The 23,874-nt window shown below is 35.5% G+C and overlaps 1 protein-coding gene across 15 annotated transcripts in view; it reads right to left on the bottom strand.

Moving 5' to 3' along the window:
- Nucleotides 1-6: 6 nt before the first annotated feature.
- Nucleotides 7-23,874, bottom strand: part of LOC106874006 (focal adhesion kinase 1) — a 235,425-nt gene continuing 211,557 nt past the window's right edge. For all 15 annotated transcript variants that reach the window (XM_052970233.2, XM_089356767.1, XM_052970231.2 and 12 more), the window contains 6 exons: nucleotides 22,987-23,154; nucleotides 18,816-18,915; nucleotides 16,375-16,436; nucleotides 9,853-9,993; nucleotides 6,938-7,018; nucleotides 7-949 (listed from right to left, as the gene is read on the bottom strand). In XM_052970233.2, coding sequence (XP_052826193.1) covers nucleotides 725-949; nucleotides 6,938-7,018; nucleotides 9,853-9,993; nucleotides 16,375-16,436; nucleotides 18,816-18,915; nucleotides 22,987-23,154 — 777 coding nt within the window. In that variant the 3' untranslated portion in view covers nucleotides 7-724. The remainder of the gene's footprint in view (nucleotides 950-6,937; nucleotides 7,019-9,852; nucleotides 9,994-16,374; nucleotides 16,437-18,815; nucleotides 18,916-22,986; nucleotides 23,155-23,874) is intronic.

Genomic DNA, 23,874 nt, shown 5'->3' with positions numbered 1-23,874 from the left:
ATATTGTTTTTCTTTTGTCATTTCATAACTTTGTCTTTTCTATTTCAACAACACAATCACCAATTATTATTATTATTATGAATGCTAAAGAGTAAACCATTTAAATTTCTTTCTCTTAAACATTTATTGAACGAAGCTCCTGATTTTAGCCTGTCTTCCAGATTAAGCTTTCAGCAATCAAACAGGCTAAACTCGGCTGCTTTGATAGATGGTGCCATTTTGTTCTTACCAAACCAGTCGGAAGATTAACTTTGGTTGTAGGAAAACCTTGTCCCCATCACCATGCTGCCAGTTACCTTACCAAACCTACATAGACTGTCTCAGTTCTTTCATGTGTTTCATCAAGTTTTCTTTCTTTCTTTCTTTTCTTTCTTTCTATATTTGAATTGTTACAAATGCTTTGACATTATTTCTGAATGCTATAGGGTCGCGCGGCTCACAGTGACACAAATACAATGCCTGAAGCAGCATGTGACTGTGAACAAACTCAAGAATCACAAGCACCCCCTTCCCCCTCCCCAATTTTGGTACCTTTGCTCAGTTAATGTCTCTTAGCCATATAAGAGGGGGGGGATAAAAGATGAGCAAGGGGGAAAGAGGTGGAAAATAAAATGTTTAAAGAGGAGAAGAAAGAAGAGGAAGAAGAAGCAACAGTTTTTTGTTTTTGTTTTTTTTTTAAAGATGAAATTTATGTAAGAAACACAAAACGTGATCAGCAGAGAAGTCAGGTAGTTTTAATGCCGTCCATTTGCAGCACAAGTTTGTATTTTAAGCGAGTCACATCAACTGTGTCGAGCAAGTTTTTAGAGTCCATAGCTAGAGTGTGGGCAGCTTTAAGCATACGTTTCAAATATTCAGCTTCCATGGCAAGGTTGTACTGCTGAGCAACTTTCATGGCTTCAACTAGTGATGCCATATCACTACTTAGCACTTTCTGGGATGATGATACCTGAAAATAATAACAACAACAACAACAATAATAATAACGGTTTCAAATTTTGGCACAAGGCTAGTAATTTCGGGGAGTGGGTAAATCAATTGCATTGACTCAACTGGTACTTATTTTATTAACCTCAAAAGGATAAAAGGAAAAGTTGACCATGGCAGAATTTGAGCTCAGAAAGCGAAGACGGACAAAATGCTGCCAAGCATTTTGCCTGGCATGCTAATGATTCTGCCAGCTCACTGCCTTACCAACAATAATAATAATTTAAACAGATGGATAGCAGAAATAGGCATAAAAAACCTAGTTTAGTGTAGCTCCAGGAAAAACTTATTAGGGGCAGCTAGGATAGTTAAGAAGGCTCTTGGCATCTAATGTTGCTTGTTGTAGCCCTATGTTAGGAAATTTTCTTTTCTAACAGCTTAATCTGTTGTGCATATATGAAATAATATTGATTTTGAATTTTAGCACAAGGCCAGCAGTTTCAGGGCAGGGGTTAAGTCAATTACACTGACTCTAGTTTTCAACTGGTACTCAGAATTCAGAAGACACACGAAATGTCACTAAGCATTTTGCTCGGTGGGCTAAGAATTCTGCCAGTTTGCTGTCTTAATAATAATAATAATAATAATAATCCTTTCTACTGGAGGTACAAGGCCCCAAATTAGTGGGGAGGGGACTAGTTGATTACATTGACCCCTGTGTCAAATTCTGACACAAGGCCAACAATTATAGATGGAAGGGGCAACTGAATAACATTAAGCCCAGTACTTAGCTGGTACTTCACCAACACTTGAGGGGTGAAAGATTTGACCTCAGTGGGATTTGAACTTGGAATGTAATAAATTCCACAATACAATAAATACCAATAAATACCACAAAGCATTTTTTTCCCCAATGCTTTAGTGATTTTGCCAGCTTGCCACAAGAATGGTTTAACAATATTGAGGGTAGGATGTTAGTTAATACTATCAATCCTAGTACTCAAATGGTATTTTATTTTATTGGTTCCCTGGAAGAATCAAAGATAAAGTTGGCATTGGTGAGATATGAACTGAGAACATAGGAGCCAGAATAAATATCTCAAGGCATTTTGTCTGATGCAATTCTGATAGATTGCCATCTTAGTAGTTATTTCTAATTTGTGCATAAGGTCAGAAGAAGTTGGGGTTAGTCAATACCAATGAACCCCAGAATTTGACTACTACTTTTGCATAGGTTAGACAGTTTGACTGGAACTGGCAAGATGCACCAGGGTCCAGTCTGTTTTGGTTTGGTTTCGATGGCTGGATGCCCTTCCTAATGCAAACTGCGCCATACAATGTACTGAGTATCTTTTACATACCACCGGCACGGGTGCTTTCATGTGTCACTGGCAGGGGTGCCTTTCACATGTCACCAGCATGTGTACCTTTCACATGTCACTAGCCTTTAATGTGTCACCAGCCCCGGCCACCACCCTCATAACAACTATAATGGTTTTTAATTTTGGGACAAGATTAGCAAATTTGGAAGGTTCATTATTTGACTTGTCCATTATTTCATCAAACACTTAATAAAAAGTTGAACTCAGAAAGTAAAGAGCTGGAACAAATACCACAAGGTATTCTGTCTGATACTCTAATGATTCTGCTAATCCACTGGCCTACTACTACTAATGGCCCATATCCTGCACAAGACACTTTTCAATTCAATGGCAAAACAATCAGTACACACCTAGCACAACCTACACAAAACAAACATTTCATAATCACTATGTGACACTATATACAGGAAGTTGTGATAGGATGCATGTCCATACAAAGCAAATTTTTGGCATTTCACAGTAGCAAGGAGTGGTTCTTGCATACTAATAAATTAAGTGACTTGCAACCCGAAAAAGGTGTTTGGTTTGTCCTGTGTATACAATATACAAAGCAGCTTTCCAAAGTACTTATGTTTGAATGCTTACATTGTTCTGCATTGGCTGTAAATATCCAGCTTTCACATCTGTAGTGAAAGATTGCAGTTACAAGAAACTTGTACAGTCAAAGCATTGTGGAAAAAGGCTAATGGAATTGCATATCCATTGATGTTCGCTTTTCTCATGGTAGATGTAGCCAGGCTGAGTCTTGCTTTTATCTCTCTTACTGAACTGCTTCATTGGTTTAAAAGTGGAGCCAAGGTATTTAAAGTTATCCACTTTGTCATTCAGTATGATGTTGATTGCTGTGTTCTAGTTGCATCCGATAATCACAACCTTGATCTTTTCTCAACTGACCTCTGTTCCATTTTTTACTAATGCTCTTTCTAGTTGGAGACAGGAGGAGTTCCTAGAGTTCGGTTTTGCTGCATCGCAAAATATAGGTCGCAAAGAGGTTATCTTCTGATGGAAATAAAGCAGAGATGTCACATAGTGTCTCCTGTAAAATATTTTCTGGAGGGAAGTTGAAAAGCACAGAAGAGAAGAGACAGATCAGACATGAACCACATTAAAAATTTGTGGCATTATTTGGAATTTAAAACTCATTCAAGAGCCCCAATGCATATTCCAGATTTGAAGACGTCTCTAATATAATTGCATTTTGCCAGGTATTTCAGCCAGTTCTCAACCAATTTGGTGATCCACAGCCTTCATCATCATCATCATCATCATCGTTTAAAATCTGTTTTCCATCCTGGCATTGCTGGATGGATTGACCAGGGAATAGCAAGCCGGGAGGCCACACCAAGCTACAATCTGATCTTGCAATGTTTCTACAGCTAGATACCCTTCCTAACGCCAACCACTCTGTGAGTGTAGTGGGAGCATTTTATGTGCCAGCGACACAGGAACCAGTCAGGCAGTACTGGCATCAGTCACGTTCGGATGGTGCTTTTTACAAGCTACTGGAACAGAAACCAGTGGGGAAAGGGGGAGGAGCGATCGACCACGTTTGGATGGTGCCTTTTACGTACCACAGGCACATATATATGTATGCATATATATGTATGCATATATATATATATATATATATATATATATGCATATATATAAACATATATATATATGCATATATATAAACATATATATAGTGGGGGGAAATAAATATTTGTACATGTCAAAATTCTTTATTTATTTAATTTCTAATGAACATAAATGGGATATACCAATACTATAGTTGCATACACATGCATAAACTAAGAATATGCAAAGAAACTAATAAATTATAGTAATTAATGAATTTATATACAACTATAAATATTTAGGGATGAAAAAAGTATTTGTACAGAATAAATTTATGAGTTTCTATGCTACAAAATACTGTTAAAATAGTTTTTTTTTTTACTAGAACTTTCTTGTTTGTTCCAATAATCTTATCAGTGGTCATTTTTAAGTGTTAAAACGCTAGCTTCTTCATTCAGCACTGAGACAACATAAAGTAGTGTCGTAATAATGGCGAAAAGTAAAGAACTCACAAATTCAGTGAAAAACTTAATCATTGAACAGTGGAAAGCAGGTAAAAGTTACAGGAAAATATCAGAAACCATTTGTATTCCATTTTCTACCATATCTTCATTTATTCAAAGATATAAAAAATCAGGAACTGTTGAAAACAGAATAAGATCCGGTGCACCACGAAAGATTTCCCCTAAATCTTTAAGAAAAATGAAGTGAAGAATCGAAGAAAAATGCAATGATCACCAGAAAGGAGTTGCAAGAAGATTTGTTAGCTTCAGGGACTAATATTACACTATGAACAATCAGCAATGAACTTCATAGGAATGAACTGAAGTCATGCTCTCGTAGAAAAACTCCATTGTTGACTAAAAGGCATAGAGATGCCCGTTTAAAATTTGTTTATGAACATAACGATAAATCTGATACATTCTGGGAAAATGTTCTTTGGACAGATGAGTCAAAAATTGAATTGTTTGGACGAAATTCATGTAGCCATGTTTGGAGGAAAGATGGTACCACCTATTCGCCGAAAAACACAGTTCCTACTGTAAAGTTTGGAGGTGGCAACATCATTGTGTAAGGGTGTTTCTCTGCAAATGGCACTGGAAATTTACATGTGATAGATGGTAGAATGAATACAGAGATGTACCAAAATATTTTGAACAATAATTTATGGGACTCTGTAGAAAAGCTCCAGCTTTGTGAAGGGTGGGTTTTACAACAGGATAACAACCCAAAGCATACAGCGAAGTCTACCAAAAATGGATTGTCAATCACAATATAAAATTATTAGAATGGCCAAGCCAGTCACCTGACATGAACCACATTAAAAATTTGTGGCATTATTTGGAATTTAAAACTCATTCAAGAGCCCCAATGCACATTCCAGATTTGAAGAAAATTTGTTCAGAAGAATGGGAAAAAATTCCTAAAGAAACATGCGAGTCACTGATTAAGAACTACAAGAAGAGATTGGTTGAAGTGGAACTGAATAATGGTTATGCTATGAAGTATTAAATCAGAATTATCAGTTATTTATGTTCTGTACGAATACTTTTTTCACTCCTAAATATTTATATTTGTATATAAATTCATTAGTTACCATAATTTATTAGTTTCTTTTGCATATTCTTAGTTTATGTATGTGTATGCAACTATAGTATTGGTATATCCCATTTATGTTCATTAGAAATTAAATAAATAAAGAATTTTGACATGTACAAATATTAATTTTCCCCCACTGTATATGCATATATATATATATATATATATATATATATATATATATATATATATATACAGATATATGAATATATACATAGATGTATATATACATATACATACATATATATATATATATATATATTTTATTTTATTTAAAAGAGTTCCAACTCTGTCTGTTTTTTATGTTTGTTATTTATATTCTTGTAAAATTTATGTGGGATATAGAATATGGAATATATAATATAAAAAAAGATGGATGGTACAATGAAATGAAGTATTGAATGTCTTATTGAATATATGGAATATGTCTTATTGAATATATGAAATATTGAGTGTTAAATATAAAGGATTAAATATATAAATATATAAAGGTGAATACGCATTTTCTATACCTTGTGGTATTTCATCATGGCCGGTATGACAGACTGTTACAGTCTGTCATACCGGCCATGATGAAATACCACAAGGTATAGAAAATACGTATTCGCCTTTATATATTTATATATTTAATCCTTTATATTGAACACTCAATATTTCATATATTCAATAAGACATATTCCATATATCCAATAAGACATTCAATACTTCATTTCATTGTACCATCCATCTTTTTTTATATTATATATTATATATTCCATATTCTATATCCCACATAAATTTTACAAGAATATAAATAAAAAACATAAAAAACAGAGTTGGAACTCTTTTAAATAAAATAATATATTCCTCTATACACGGTCATACAAAACCCTTTTTTTTGTATTTATTTTTACTCATATATATAAATATATATATATATATATATACACACATATACATATATAAACATATATATATATACACACATATATATATGTACACACACAGACATATATATACATACACACACACAAACATATATATACACACATTTTATATATACATATATTTATATATATATACATATATATACACACATATATACATACACATATATATACATACATATACATATGTACACATACATATATACACATACATATACATACACATATACACATATATATATACACATATATATACATATATATATATATATATATACATACACATATATATACACATATGTATATATATACACATGTATATATATATACACATGTGTATAATTATATTATAGGATTGTGTTGTGGCTCTTATTTAAATTGATATGCACCCAAAATTGTATCACATATTTGAAAGTCTTTATATTTAAACAAAGTTAAACCCTGCCACACACACACACACACACACACACACCATTCACAGTTAACCCTTACCACACTTCCTTATACACAACCAGCCAATGAGATGTTTGACAAATTACACACCAGATGTTGGTCATCCAGATGGAAAGAGGGCAGCAACAGATCAACATTAGATAACAGATCCCGTAAAGCACCTCCAATTTTCTGAAAAAGACAAACAGTTTTAAAGTCAAAAATATTTTTTTTCTCAAAAAAAAAAAAAAAAAATTCTTCCAATATGCAAGCAAACAAAATAATTACGTAATCACAATCAATCCAATTGTAGCTGATTATAATAATTATTAATATTGCACGTTTTCTCTCAGGATGGTTCTTATAAATCTGGTCATTTTTCTGCTTCGTAGCAGGCTACAACCAGGAGTCTTAGGTATCAAAACAGCTTCTCCTTGCCTTTTCTATTCCTTTTAGTGAATCTATCATTGAATATCCTTTGTAATATATGCTGTTCTGAATAAGCAAACTATTTATAAGAGATCTATCTTATGCTATAGTCTGATCTTCAGCTATTTTGCAACGTTGTCCTTCATTATCTCTAATGTTACTGTGATTACTGGCATGATAGTTACTTCCTATTTTCCAGATCTTAATGATTTCATATTTCAACTTGTTATAAATTGTCAACTTTTCTGCTTCTTTACATTCCATTCATGTGTTGAACAGATATGCTCGATCAAAAAATGTTATCAATGACAATGATGTCAGGTTTGTTAGGTTCTGAGTATTTTATCTGCTTGTATGGAAAATTCCCACAAAATTTGGCACCAATCATTATTATTATTATTAAGGCAGTGAATTGGCAGACAAAATGGTTAGTGACATTTCATCTGTCTTTGCATTCTGACTTCAAATTCCATGAAGGTCAACTTTTGTCTTTTAGACTTACAGGGTTGATAAAATGAGTACCAGTCACATACTGGGGTGAGTGTAATCAACCCACATACCCTCACAAAAACCTCAGGCCTTGTGCCAAGTGTAGAAAGGATTATCATTATTATCATTAAGGTGGCAAACTGGATGGCTTGTTAGCACGTTGGACAAAATGCTTAGAGGCATTTCTTCCAGCTCTTTATATTCTGAGTTCAAATACCATCAAAATTAACTTTGTTTTTATCCTTCCAGGTCAATAAAATAAAGTACCAATCATGTACTTTTTTTTTGGGGGGGGGGGGGGGGGTAGCAATGTAATTGATTAACTCCTTGGTCTACTGTTGAAATTAGAAATTATTATCATTATATTATTAGGTAGAATTGATGGGCAAAATATTCTATGGTGCTTAGTTATGTCCCTTTATGTTCTGAGTTCAAACCATACCAATTTTGACTATTTCATTGTTCCAAGGCCAATTGATAATCAACTACAATTCTTGCCCCCAAATTTGTGACTGACTTTATACTATGTCATTGTTCCCAACATCTTGGTCTATGGATTGATTTGCGTTATCTTTCTAGTAATATTAGTTAAATATCCCTTCAGACCTTACCTTTGTCTGTACCACAATAACATATTGCAACCTCTCCCTGCCTCTTGGATTACTACTACTACTACTACAATGGCTTCTGATATTTTGAACTAGTGTGACTTTTACCTAAAGTTACCCTAATGAACCTGCATCTCTTCTACTCAGTTCCCTCCAATTTCTGATCATACCAAAGCCAACATACTAAATGCTTCATCCAATCCTTTCTTCTCAGACCTCAAACCTTCCTGATCCCCACTTCTCTGCTGTTTGTCTACATTTTCTATCCTGCAGAAATGTTCAAGCTGAATATATCCTACACTGACTTAACTTCCCAGTCTGGGGAAAGTGACAAAGACTCTTTTGACCAAATAATAATTTCTAACACAGACACTAACTCTGAAGGAAGGTATAATGCTCATTCTTACATAACAATGGCACCTATCATTCCTCCTTAACACTCCACACAAAGAAAAGCATCATCAACACAAATCCTAGACACTTCACTTCTGCTTCCATGAATAGAATTGTGGTGTGACCTAAGGTTTTGTTATGTTGTCCTTCCGTTTCTTCCTGTACATAACAACCTATGTGTTGTCATCTCTAACAAAGCTAATTCCTATGCACATGACGTCACCCTTCATTCCTCCTTAGCTCTCCACACACATGTAATCTACATACAATGGAGATACATCACTGCACCCATGAGTGGAAACCTCAAACATTCTCCAATAATCAAAAGCACAATGATACAATACACACATATCAATGAAGCAGTCTCCTAACTCACCCTCTTTATTCTTAAACAACATGCAACTAAAATACCCAAAGTCACTCTAAATGCTAAACCTTATCATAACAGATGAACTCCCCAGGTGAAATCACAAACAGAACATAACTAAAACTGCATCCCAAAAGTCATCCATTTCCTTTAGAGTAAATGACTTTCTACAAATCTTAAGTGAGATCAATAATGGAATGCTGTTCACACATCATGAAACGGTAGTTGCTATGGCTGTTACGCATATGAAAATCTATCACATCCAAAAGAAAGCAACTCACCTGAATGGCAAGGACTTAGTTCACTCACACTTCTAATTCACATCAACCTCAGAGGGAACCAAAATCATAAAAAAGTACCACTTAAAATGGCTTAAGCATATGATTGGTAGTTCATTCCATTGACCCTAGAAAGCTGAAAGGCAGAGTCAATGACAGCAAGTACTGAACTCAAAGGGATGCAACTAAATACACATAGCATTTTTTCCTCTACTCTACCAGCTCTCTTTCTCCACCTTCAGAACAATGATCATGACAATGCTGACAAAATGATATTTTCTAGTACTGGCACAGAGCCATAAAGAAAGAGAGAGAGAAGGTAATCCAATGTAACTGATCTTTTATTTTACCAACCCTAGAAGGAAGACAGTCAAATCTAACCCCAGTCAAATAACAAAAAAAAAAAAAGAAAAAAAAAGGGAAAAGAATAAGAATGGAACTGAAGCGGAAAGGATGCCTTACCTGTACAAAGTCAATATAATCATCTGGTCTTACCAAATGAGCCACTCTGGTCAGTTCCATGACAGCTCGCACCACATTAGTAGTACTTTCATATACTAAGTCATTAGTACGATCCATTTCAGCAGTTGGTGGAATCTGGTTCTAACAAAAAGAGATGAAAAAAATCATAACTATTGAACACATCATCCTACAACCCCTCTATTGAATCTCTAAAACCCCAAATTACTTTTTCACAATAGAACAATAGCTAATGAACACACGGTCATAGGTTATACTCTGACTGGCAAAGACTCACTCCCTAATACATTACATCTTTTACCCACAGATACAGGGTCTCTTCATTGACTATTCTACTGCTACTACAATGGTCTTTGCTTCTCAGGACTAGCAAGTTACATACCACTTCAACATAGGAGACACCAAATACATCTATCTCTCTAAATATAAATGATAATATAATATATATAAGTGCAAGCATGGCTGTGTGACCATGAAGTTTGCTTTGCAACCATGTGGTTTTGGGTTCAGTCCCACTATGCAACACATTGGGCAAGCATCTACTGTATCATCAAGCCAACCAATGCCTCATAAAGCATTCAATAGACAGAAACTGTATGAAGCCTGTCGTGTGTGTGTGTGCATGAATGTATACATTGTGCTTCACAAGAAAAAATGCCGAGTAACAAACTGAAATTTGTTGTATTGCCTGTCAACAAATTATATGCTAGCTCTGTGCTGTTGAAGGTAAGGAATAAAAAAAATCCTTTACTTGAGAAAAAAAAAAGATAAAGGTTAACAACAAAAAGAACACACCTATAAAATAATGACTCAATAATATTTGTCTAACCCCCATGTTAGCACTGAAAAACAGATGTAAAACAAATGAACAAACTATTTCTCCTCTGTCTCACTGTGCTTCACATTTCTTGCTCCCATTTTTCTAACATATTAAAGACATTCGAGCAAGATCGTTGCCAGTGCCGATGGACTGGCTCCTGTGCAGGTGACACGTAATACACCATTTCGAGCGTGGCCTTTGCCAGTAAGACATCCGAGTGAGATCGTTGCCAGTGCCCCTGGACTGGACCTTGTGCAGGTGGTACGTAAAATACACCATTTTGAGCGTGGCCGTTGCCAGTACCGCCTGACTGGCCCTCGTGCCGGTGGCATGTAAAAGCACCCACTGCACTCTCAGAGTGGTTGGCGTTAGGAAGGGCATCCAGCTGTAGAAACTCAGTCAAATCAGATTGGAGCATGGTGTCGCCTCCTGGTCCACCAGTCCTCAGTCAAATCGTCCAACCCATGCTAGCATGGAAAGCAGACGTTAAACGACGATGATGATGATTAACGTACAGAAGAGCCAACATGGGTCATGAGCAATTCCCCTTTCCTGTCGACTAAGCTATGCAGAAAAAAACAAACAAATAAGTTGGTACCCAGTTGTAGTTTACATGATCCTTAGTGAGGTTTCAAGCTAGAGTTGAAATTACAATTCAACTGTTAATGACTATGGATACTTGCCCCCAACTCTCACCACTTTCCCCTAACCACTCATTATCTCATAGAAAAACTAAATTACAAATACAGACCTATCTAATGGTCATTTAGTAAAATTTAAACCCAACTGCTTCCACTAATCAACTTGAATACATAAATATATTCATTACAAGAAAAATGAAAACACCAGCAAGAGAAACAAACGGTTATTATCCCTACCACTCACACCTAATTATATCATCTGTGTGTATACATAGAGATGGCCAAATTGATCAGATGCTGGACAAATAGTTAAAAAGATCAGTAGTTTATATCATATCACCAATAATGAGTGTGTCTTTGGCTAATTATCCCACAAATATCCAGCCCACTGGGGCTGGTGGAAAAGTTCACTGATGTAAAAAAAAAAGCGTTAACATTATTGCCTTAAATTACTGAGTTGGACTGTTCTTGTGGGTATAGCTCGACCTGTACGGTGTCATAGGAAACTATAATTCACTGTACAGTTTCTATGACTGCAACATTCAGCTCCAACCCAAATACATTGTATAATGCAATTCTTGATTGAATATATCTGATAACACAACAAACAGGATGGTCAGAGCTCAAACATCTTTGATCACAAGCTTGCAAGACCTGAATAGCTTTGAGCCAAATAACTACATATACGAAATGTTACATATACAATATATATATATATATATATATATATAATGAAACAATGAAATGTCAGTGCAGTTCTTCATCTGCTAGAAATAATAGTTAAATCTTCCTTATATCTTTGTAGCTCAAGGCACACCACGTTAGAATAAAAACAAAATGGTCACAGCTAGAAAACACTTCATTAATAAGCCTGTTGTATTAAGGGCTAACTTAGATTTAAGTAATAACAAAAAGAGAAGACCATTTCTGTACTTTTTTAATATTAATTTATATTAATTCCCTGTGTACACACATACACTAATTTAAAACATCATCTTTATGGCAAGTAAAATAAAGAAGTTAAGCAAATATACAAAATTAAAGGAAATAGTTAAAGACATTTTCACCACAATATCAGAGACATAAAATGACTACATCAAAATCTGAATAGTCAAGCATGCAGTAAATTTAACAATGTTAGGTGATTAGATTAAACATGATCAATTCTAATAAAATTAGCTTACAAACATCAAGATTTTATAGTCTGTTTAGGAGATTTTATCAATACTTCAGAAGTGAAAAAATTATTCTCAAACTGTTTTAACAAGCAATTTTCATCTTTCATAGTGAAATGTTTAAACTTAATTTAAGTCTCAAACTGAACACAATGCTAAATTTTCAGGAAGTAAACGTGCTAAACAAACTAATTCTCAGTTGATTGATTAATGGAATAATGGCTGGAATCTTAACAATTACTTGTTTTTTTTAAATGTTAGATTCATTATCAAACTACCTAACTGATGCTAATTATAGCAAAGCGAAACGAAATATTGATATAAACAAGAGAGGTGCAATTAACAGAATTAAAGGAATTCAGCTGATTAAAGTTCCAGACTATTGACTATATCTTTTACACTATATTTTCATAATATTTACATCTAGTACTACATTGCTATCTGTTTGATCTTTGGTTATCACCTGGATAAGTAAATGATCTAGATTAAATTTAAACTAGGTAGCTTTATTTCTAAACCATAGGTGATGATAGCATTATTTACTGAGACACTGATGTAATAAACCACTAACTGAAACAATGTGTATATAAACAGTGTAGATGTGAATATATACAGTAAAGATGAGGTTAATAATCCAGAATATTATATTCTTAATAACAATAAATAAATAAATAAATAAGAGGTTGTACAACAAGCCACACTCCAAGAGGGGCAACTTTCAGTAGTTTGAAGATTTTTGTATTCACATCAAACAAAAAGAACCCATTCTTCAACTGCAACATCTATCCTACTAAATATCTTCAGTCAATAGCCAAATCACTTAACTGTCACTAACCTAATCCACCTAACTGTAAGTAGATACCAAAAATAGAGTTCACTATACTGTGTCCATAGCCAACACAGTTGTTAATCATGTTGTTCTCTGTACTGTGTTTATGGACAGTGCTTGATAGCTATATTTAAGTAAAAATTAAAATGTCTCCTAAGCCACAAAGACTTCTGTATTTTTCTCTGGTTTTATTGTAAGAAGTGTAGTGGAGAGAACATGAATGTTGCATATAACATTCCCAGACACTAATGACTGATGAGGAGGTAGATTTAGGCAATATAGAATATATATTGGGCTTTGTGCTTAGAGTAGAAAAGAATATAGAATATATATATATATACTATGATTTGTCTAGAAGCTGAATTGAATTTCTGAACCTTGAGCATGTATTCCACAACAACAGCCACTCAACCGTGTTTAGTAGCCTCGTGGCTGAATAGGTAATTTGTCACTGTCAGTAGCACTAACAAAGTGGAATTGACAAATATTTTGACAGCCAGCAGTGCAATGGGGAGAGCTATATGCAAGAGGTTGGCATCTTGGAGAAAAAAGCAAAAGTAGTTTGCATTTTTGATACTTGTAAAAGGATTAGATATTAGAAAAAGAAATTCCATGTTCAATTCCAGCTAAAGGATGAGTGGATCATTTATATTACATCAGTTTTTCCATTCTAGCATGGGATAGATGAATATCTTATTAAGGTATTATTTCATAGCTAGGTGCTTCTCCTGAAGCAAACCCTTATCTGTTTTACAAGCAGGGGATCTTATTCCATGTAGCTTAGAAGTGAGCAGTTGATTTACTGAAATGTGAACAGAATAAAGTGCGAATGTTGGGACCTTCAAGTAAGTGAGTGGCAGATGTAGACACACAAATATACCTATACAAGAGGTACTGAAATGTTACTGGCCTTAAGGGTATCATGAAAGGCCTAGTTGGAGACCCAACCTTCCAAGTTCTTTTACAGGGCTTAGAAAAACTGAAGGACTGTGGCAATAAGTGTGTGAATCTGAGAAGGGAATACATTGAATAAATTAACTGATCCTCCTGTATTTTCTTTTACTCAAAGCTAGGAATTTTTCAGCACCTCCTCATATACGCAACAGGCTTCATTTTCAGTTTCCATCTACCAAATCCACTCAAAAGGCATTGATCAGCCCAGGGTTATGACAGATGATACTTTGCCTAGATGTCATGCAGTGGGACCGAGTCTGAAACCACAAGGTTGGGAAGTGAACCTCTTAACCACACAACCATGCCTGTGCCTATATCTTTTATATTTTATTTTTTTCAGTCATTAGACTGTGGCCATGTTGGAAGCACTACCTTGAAGTTTTAGTCGAATGTATTGACCCCAGTACTTATTTTTTTTTTTTAAACCTGGTACTTACTCTATTAGTCTCTCTTGCTGAACCACTAAGTTACGGGGATGTAAGCACACCAGCACTGGTTTTCAAGTATTGGGGGTGGTAGGGAAGAGAAACAAACACAAAGATACATACACATATATCCATGTGGTTGGGAACCAAGCTTCTTACCACACATCCAAACCTGTACCAATGTGTGAATATAACAATTAGAAAATAGATGTTTAAAAACAATCTATATTAACTGTAGAGAATAGGCACCAGTTCTAAGAAAGTTACCTGCAATAGACTGGCATCATATCCAAGGGAAGATTTGTCTCTCCTCAATTTCATGTTCTACAGTCAGAACTAAGCACTAGGTCTTTATATACATGTTCTTTGAGGTCTTGGTGACATTTGTCTTAGTGGAGCTCTACTTTGTCTGTTTTAGGAGCATAATCTATATAATATTAAACATGTTGTCTAGGAGTCTGAGATAAAAATCTCCAACAGATCTATCTGTGTGCATACAGATAGTGAAATCTCCATTCTCTCTGTATGATGTTAGCTATTGAACACACAGACATATACAGCAGTGTGCAGTAAGCTGCAGGTCCTGCTTTTAACAACTGTGTGTCTGTGTGTTCAATAGATGATGTTAGAAAACAAAGAAAGAGGCAGCTGCCAGTTTTGTTGCTATCTGCTGTGAATAACTTTGAAATCTGGATATGTGTATGATTGCTTGACCTGCTGGAAATAACAGCTAAATTTCCTTTAATTCATATACTATCTATAAGAGAAAAGGACAAATTAATGTAGTCCTCGATAAGCAATGTTCTGGAGATGAACAAGGTGCTTCTGACTGAATTGTTTTTGATGACCTGTGGCTAGATAACACCATTTTGTATTCCAGTCTCAAATCATTAACATCATCATCCAGTGTTTTAAATCCAAATTTTGTCTCCGTTAACAGACATGGCTAGATCTACCTCAATGCCATAGCAACTGCACTCACACCATCTTGCCTGGTTTTGGGCGTCCTCCTTTTTCAAACCAACCCTCCCAATCTTCTCCGCCTGTCCCCTCCACCTTGCTTTTGCACTGCTTTTACCTCAAATGCAATCACCCTCCTCAGAACATGCTCTTCAACCCTCCTCAACACATGCCTGAAAAAATATTTATACCATTGGTGGTGCCCCAACAGGGCCATAATACCAGGTTGAAATGAGTAAAATCAATGTAGAAATATGAAACTATACAGTATTTCCCAAGGTTTTAGAAAATTAACTCTGTAGTACCCTAATAGGGAGTCTGAGAGCCCCTATACCCACAATGCCAACTAAAATTGCAATTACTGAAGCAAATGTTATGCTTCTCTGAATTGGTAACTACTGACTGAGCAAGATGTAAAACAACAAGGGCTGATTCAAGCCCACAGCATGTGATTTTGGTCATATTGACAGTAAATAAGACTGGTAAATGATTGCTAACATAGGCACAAGGTTATAAATTTAGGTGATGGAATATTCAATTGAATCAACTGCAGTATATGACTGACACTTATTGCATTTACCAACTAAAATGAGGTTGATTTTATCATCGTTTGAACTTAGAATATAAAGTGAAATATCTAACTATTACAAGGCACTTTATCTGTTGCTCTAGTGGACAACAACAACAACAACAACAATACCTTTGCATTTCTTGACATACTTGGAATATCGGCATCACTAATACTACTACTTGTGCTGCTGTCTAATGAAGGGAAGAAGACAAAAACATTTTGTTAATTATAGCTCAAAACAACTGTTTAACAATAATATTAATAACTTTTTTTTTTTTTTTTTTGTGACTAGTGTTTTTGCTTTTGTATTCTCCCCAAACTTCTTAGGCCCTTGTGGCCAAACAAGACATTGTTCATCATCATCATTTAAATGATGATGATGATGATGAACAATGTCTTGTTTGGCCACAAGGGCCTAAGAAGTTTGGGGAGAATACAAAAGCAAAAACACTAGTCACAAAAAAAAAACACATCAAGTAAAAGGATTAGATCAACAATAAAGATACATTAATAATAGACAATAAATATAAAAACAATGTAAAACAACAAAATAAGAAACAATATTTTAAAGAAGGGGATGGTGGCAAATACTTAAGATGATTTAGTGCATCCCCACATCCAACCCTGGATTACCCTCACACACCAAAGGCAAGTTCCTTTACCCAGTACTTGCTATTAACCTACAATCAGTGTTAGGGTAGACTGATTTAATCACACCAATTTTACCCCGCTTACCCAACTTCTATGAAATTTACTGGGGCAGGGGGTAGCAGCTTGACTGTTTTCCTCAGGTGGTATTTGATGAAGTTAAGGGCTTGGCGTGAGAGGAAAATCTCAGACCTCAAACTTTCAATCATATTCATCACAATCTCAGGTTTGAGAGAAAAATGCTAGCATGGATTGGACAGTTTGACAAGGAACCAATGAGTCCAAGGACCACATCATGCCCCATTGTCTGCTTTGGCATAGTTTCTACAATAGGATGTCCTTATTAATGCCATAAAATATCAATATCTATCAATGTAGAAATGAGAAACTGTACCATAGCCACTAGATGGGGAAAGAATACATACTCCACTTTGCCAAAGGAGAGCAATGAATATCTTCATTACAGTTTTGGTCAATTCTACATACAACTATGAAATGTTAACCCACAAATCAGCAATGCAGATATACTAAATCAGTGTACACTAGACAGTTTTGTCACCCTGCATGCATTTTGGATAGGTTCAGTTGCTGATGCCTTGACAAGCCATGTCTATGGATTTATCTTGAATAGGTAAAGACTTCTGTAGCACAGTCAGATGAAGAACTTTTGGAAATTTCCATAATCCTAAACCTGAAAGTCTTCCAGAAGAAATTATGTATATTGTCTTTATTGATGCCTAGAATTACTCCCAAACCATCAACACATGTATCCTTCACTAATTCTCTACAGAACGTAAGGGTTGATCTCCCACCAAGCATATTGTCCAGTAGGGAGCATATGGCATCATTTCATTGATCTTTGTCTGTTTGACCAAGGACTGTACCTTAGTCAAAAGATGAGTTGCAAAAGGCAATCACACACATTTACTATTATCCAGAAATCTCTGCAGCTGTACTAGCTTCAGTTTTTGCCTATGTATGAAGGGGTGTATGAAAAGTCTTGAACCTCAAAAAAAAACATGGTACAAGACTTCTGATGAAGGTACAAGACTTCTGATGAAGGTACAAGACTTCTGATGAAGGTACAAGACTTCAAGGCCTTGTAGGTTCAAAACTTTTCATACACCCCTCGTATCATCAGCTGTTTTATCACAAGAGTCCCAAGAGTAGTTATTGGCAGCAGATGGTTTGGTCAGTGAAACATATACCTATCACAAATGCATATGCCTCCATCTGGCCAGATGATTCCTGGAACAAGGCATAATAGTCAGGTAGTAGTACATCATTGAACTCATGTAGGCATTAACCACTTTCACCCGAAGTTTCAGATTCAGCTTCTCTCGGCCCATTTGAAAGCAAGTCTGGTCAGCCTCTTCCTAGTTTTTCTTCACCTAGAGTTCTGGTCTGAACCAGATCTAACACCATAACCAAGTCCTTGTGTCAGCAGCAGAAGCTGTTGTCCCTTATACACTTGCCTCTTCAAGTGCTGATTTGCAAGCTTACTAACTTGTGCCAATTCATACAAGCTTCCATTACTTCCTAATAGTTTTCTAGTTTATTGTGAATATGGATGCCATCCACATGTGGACACAGCTCTTTTATGTCTTAGTTTATGTATGATACCACTAAATTTCTTTAACTTCCACAACATTAGCCTGAATGCCAAAAGATTCAAGAGATTCTAGAAAGGTACCCTTAGTGGCCCAAATGTGTGTGACTCACTTCATTTTTTAAAATTTTTTGCACATGCAATTTTGAGTTACAATCAAAAGAACAATGTGAAATGGAACAGAACAAGAGACAAGCTCTGTCAGCTATCTTGATCACTTTGCAACAAATTATTAACAATAATAAAGGAAGCTAAAAAAAAAACAAAAAAAACAAAAGAAATAAAGAGGCCAACGTGAAGTTGAAGTACTTACTGGATACTTGACTAGACAGTCTAGTAAGACGTCCAGAAGGAGGAGCAGGTGAAGCAGGTTGGGTCTGAGCATGAAATATTAAGTTGTCATTAGTATGGACCTATGAAAGATATACAGAAGACAAGAATTTAATAATCATACATTCTTACACACTGATGTGTGTGTGTGTGTGTTGCACAGGCAGTCCTCAGATTTCTAAGTTTGATTTATATGTAAGTCAGAAAATTTATATACGATTTGTATCTAGAGCCAGTTAATCAAATCTTAGAATAATAGTGTATTACTTCAGATAGCCTAAAATATAATAATTTTTTTACGTTCTGATAAGTAATTGTGTTAGGATACCTGGAAGTGGTAAAAGACCAAATACATGTACAGACAATCCACAGGAAAATATTCTGGAGTTACATGATGAAAATGACTGATAAGTGACATTGCCATGGTTACTGAATGACAAATATCATCCTCTAGGACAGGGGTTTTCAAACTTTTTGACTTGCGGACCCCTTTATATTTCAGGCTTTACCTTAGGCTTTACCTTATAAACGCTTATGAAATTTATACATAAATATTTGCTTAAAATAACATATATTTTTACATTTATTTATTTAACAGTATCTAGCAAATAGGTTTATTGTCAATTATACACATAGGATTTTTTTGATACATACTTAGTGAGAAGGATGTGCTTGCTTGGCTTTGCACGGACCCCCTGTCTTGTCCTTGCGGACCCCCTGTGGTCCGTGGACCACAGTTTGAAAAACCCTGCTCTAGGACATCTCCATCCAAACTGATAGAGAGCTAAAAGCTAACAAGCCTTTCATCATTAACAAGGAAAGTAAGAGAGAAGATGCATACCTATCAACATAATAATCTTATCTAAGATGAAAAAAAAAAACAAAAAAAAAAACACTGTGAAAACTATCAAGACTCAGTGACCGAAATCAACAGGACATATAGTATGAAAGTGAAATAATAGCAGTGGTTATTTGAGCTCTAGGACTCATGAAGAAGAGAGCTGTATCATAAGCAACATCCATACCTATGCATTCCTAAAGATTGCTTGCCAAGAATCAGCCCATACATTATAAAAAATGCTGTCAGTCAAGTTAACCTAACAGTACTCTTAGATCTCCAAATTAACACAGACTGGATAAGTTAAGAAAATAAACCAGACATCACAAAGAGTCAAAGACCAGCAAATTTATTGATATGAGTAAAATATATTGACCTGTTAGCATTTTGATTACTTTGTCAAATGTAATGTTAATTATTTCACATTCATCACCATCATCATTATTTAACGTCCGTTGTCCATGCTGGCATGGGTTGTATGGTTTGACCAGGGCTGGTAAGCAGGAAGGCTTCACCAGATTCCAGTCTGATTTGGCATGGTTTTCTATGGCTGCATGCCCTTCTTTAATGCCAACCATTCTGAGAGTGTAATGGGTGCTTTTATGTGCCACCAGCATGGGTGCCATTCGCGTGACACCAGCATCTGCCATGACTGCAATTTTGCTTGGCTTGATGGGTTTTCTTCTCAAACACAACATAATGCCAAAGGTCTTGGTCATTGCTTCCCTGAGGCCCAACTCTCGAAAAGGACTCAATCACTTTGCCTCCAAGGTCCTATGCTCGAATGGAATTCAGCCACCTTGCCTCCGTAAGGCCCAATGCTTGAAAGGAACTCAGCCACTTTGCCTCCGTGAGGCCCAATGCTCAAAAGCTGCACTTCACATGCCACCAGCACGGGTGCCAGTTACATGACACCATGACTACAATTTCACTTGGCTTGATGGGTCTTCTCAAGTACAGCATATCGCCAAAGGTCTCTTGTTTTGAATTAATCATGCATTATTTCATAGCTTCATGATTTCGAGGATGCGATTGTGTATTTTAGGACGACATTTATTTTAGAATGTAGGGTAAGGTAGGAGAGGCTGAATCTGGCTAGTTTGAACATAAAACAGGTAGAATATTTGAGCTGGATATGGTCAGTTTAAATGCTAAAGGGTTAACAGAGAAATTTTAGACGCTAAGCAAATACATAGATCAAGACAGACTGAGAAGATGTAGTAGCTTAAAATAACAACAATCCCAGTCATTACAGGTATGATTACAAGAAGTTTTGAGAAACATCTTAGTAACATCTCAGGTGAACCATTTCTCCAAGAAACTTAGAAATAGTACTGTACATACACTATGAAGTGCTTTCTCAATTTAACAAGTAATTCTAGAGTTGATGTAAATCTATGTGGCATAATTTAAATGTTTGAGATTCTCACATCAAGCATATACCAAACATTTTTCTTTTCAACTTTTATATCACATCTACCAAAACTTTTTAAAACTGTATTATTGTGAAGTAATGTTCACTGCTCATAATCATGAACATTTGTATGTCAGACATTCATTACTAGAGACTGCTTGTATATAAGTAGATCTCAATATTGTGTGCATACAAATACACTTCAAAGTGTTGAAACAAATAAGAGAATATATTAAGTAAGAATTACATGTTAAGTAAACCCACTTAATGAGGTTAATGAGAGTATTGGAGACTATAGAAGTTAGAGTGGATAGTGTAATTGATAACCAGTTGAGAGGTCAGGGGTCCATATCTTATCACAGCCACTAGTGTGTCCAAGTTTAAGACACTTGACTCTTAAATTACTCAGTTACTAGTACTTAAATACACCAGACGCACATATATAATACACGTTTGAACAAGGCAATGAGAGTGCTACTTCCTGGTCACTAAACATGCAAGGTAGCAGCCAAACCATCTTCAAATTACACTCTACTGTCTTAAAAGATAGGGGCATGTTTAATAATGTAGTTCTACATATGCAATGCCGGAGAGAAGGATAGGATAGGATGGTTGGGAAGTCTGCTCAATCACAGTTGATGCAACACTAAACAGTAACACATTCCTTGGTGGCACATACACACATTAAAGGTGGAATCTGACAATCGAGATAAAAAAGACCTACAAGTGGCAAGATGCTGTCCTAAAGACCTGGCCAAGCTATGCAAATAAAGATTAACAGACATAAAATAATAACAAAGGTGAGAAATATCCATACATGCACACACACACACTGTCTTATTCTTTTGCTGATTTGAGCCACTGGACAGCAGCTATGCTGGGGCCCTGTCAATAAGGAATTTTTATTGACTACATAGAAGTCAGCATTTTGTCTGATGTTTTTTTTTAACACACATAGTATACCAGTATATATTTTATCAATCATAGATTTGAATTCAAAACAAATAGGTGCAATTAACTAATACTTGATAATGATTATTAAGTTTCTGTTTTAGACACAAGGTCAGTAATTTTGAAGGAAGATGTAAATTGATACCATCAACTACCTTATCATCTGGTACTTTAGTTTATTGGCCCCAGAGAAACACAAAGTTGACCATGGCAATCTTGGAACCCAAAACAAAGAACTGAAAGAAACTACAAAGTATTTTCCCAATTCTGTCATAATTCTGCCTGGTTGCTCCGGTTTCTAACTTAAGTGTAAAACCAGAAATGTGTGGCAAGGCAGGGGGAAATTAATTGATTACATAGATCCCAAGGCACCTGACTGGATTTGAACTCAGAACAGAGCTAGAAATACATGGTAATCTGTTTGATGTTCTAATGATTCTGCCAATCCATTACCCTTTGCTAATCTACTAGTTTTGAGGGGAGGGATTAGTTGATTACATTAATGATGGTACTTGACTACTATTTTATTGACTCTAGAGGTATGCATGTTGCTAAGGGGGTGCACTGGACAACACTGCTCCCTCACTATTCAATGGTGCACTCTCAGATTTACAGTGATATACTTAGTGCCCATCCAGAATATTTTGAAGCACCCACCTAGGTACCAAAGTCTGGCAACGAGCCTACCTTGAGGGATGAAAGGCATAGTTGACCGTGGTGGGATTTTAATTGAGAATGTAAAAAGCCACAACTAAATACCACACAGCATTTTGTCTGATGATGTAACAGTACTTTTATGGGCTCCAGAAGACAAAGTGAAAACATACTGGGATTGATGAAACAATGTACCCTTCCTCCAAATATCAGGGTTTGCACCTCAACAAGGCATAACCAATATTAAAGCAAATGAAAAATAAAATTAAGTGAGAAATGGCATGTAAGTGTACTTACCAGTCTATTTTCTCTGCTCTGTAACCATTTGGCATCTTCTTCTGAATCACGTTGCTGTTGTTTTAGCCTCTCCTCCAACTTCTGTTGCTCCATCTCTTCAGTGGGAATCTGTGGCAGCAGAGAGCTGGTTTCACAGTTTGAATGAAGTGAATTATTATTTTCCTGAGGCTGCACCAATCAGAAACAAAGCCATATTGAGAGTGAGGCCAAAGACAAAGACACATTTATATATGTGTATATATATCTATCTATCTATATATATATATATACACACACACACACACACACACACACACACACACACACACACACATATGTATTTATATATATATATATATATATATATACACATGTACACACACTGGTAAACACAACACTCACATACATACACATATATAAACTACATATTTTTAAATACATATACATTACATGATACACTACACACTCACAGAGAGACAGTATAGCATCTAGTTGTCTGTTTATTTAGATAGCTTTACTTATGTATTTATCGGTGATGTTATTTTGGTAGTGTGTAATGAACTAATGGCTAACGATTGATGTCTGAATGTAGATGTAAATAAGGAGAGACTGTGTGTGTGTTTGAGAGAGAGAGAGAGAGAAAGAGAGAGGAGGGGAGAGAGTAAAGAAAGGAAGAGAAACAATTCTCCTTGTATGTGTGTATGTGTAAAAATCTTCACTAATTAAAAACTGCTTCATTTGAGTTGGAAGGAAGGCAAGGAAGGAAATGCTAATTATATTTGGCTTCAGCTTCAGTACTGTAGGTCCTCTGTGACTTGGTTTTACTTTGATTTTACTTTTTACTCCAACAAGAAGGGTATAGTGAAGCCTGAATAAATAATATATGCGTGTGTGTATGTGTGTGCATTC

Source organism: Octopus bimaculoides, chromosome 8 (genome assembly GCF_046866305.1).
Source record: "Octopus bimaculoides isolate indiv1 chromosome 8, ASM4686630v1, whole genome shotgun sequence".
In the NCBI taxonomy this organism is placed as follows: Eukaryota; Metazoa; Mollusca; class Cephalopoda; order Octopoda; family Octopodidae; genus Octopus; species Octopus bimaculoides.
The sequence above is the reverse complement of the archived record's forward strand: the minus strand, read 5'-3'. Positions and strand labels throughout refer to the sequence as shown.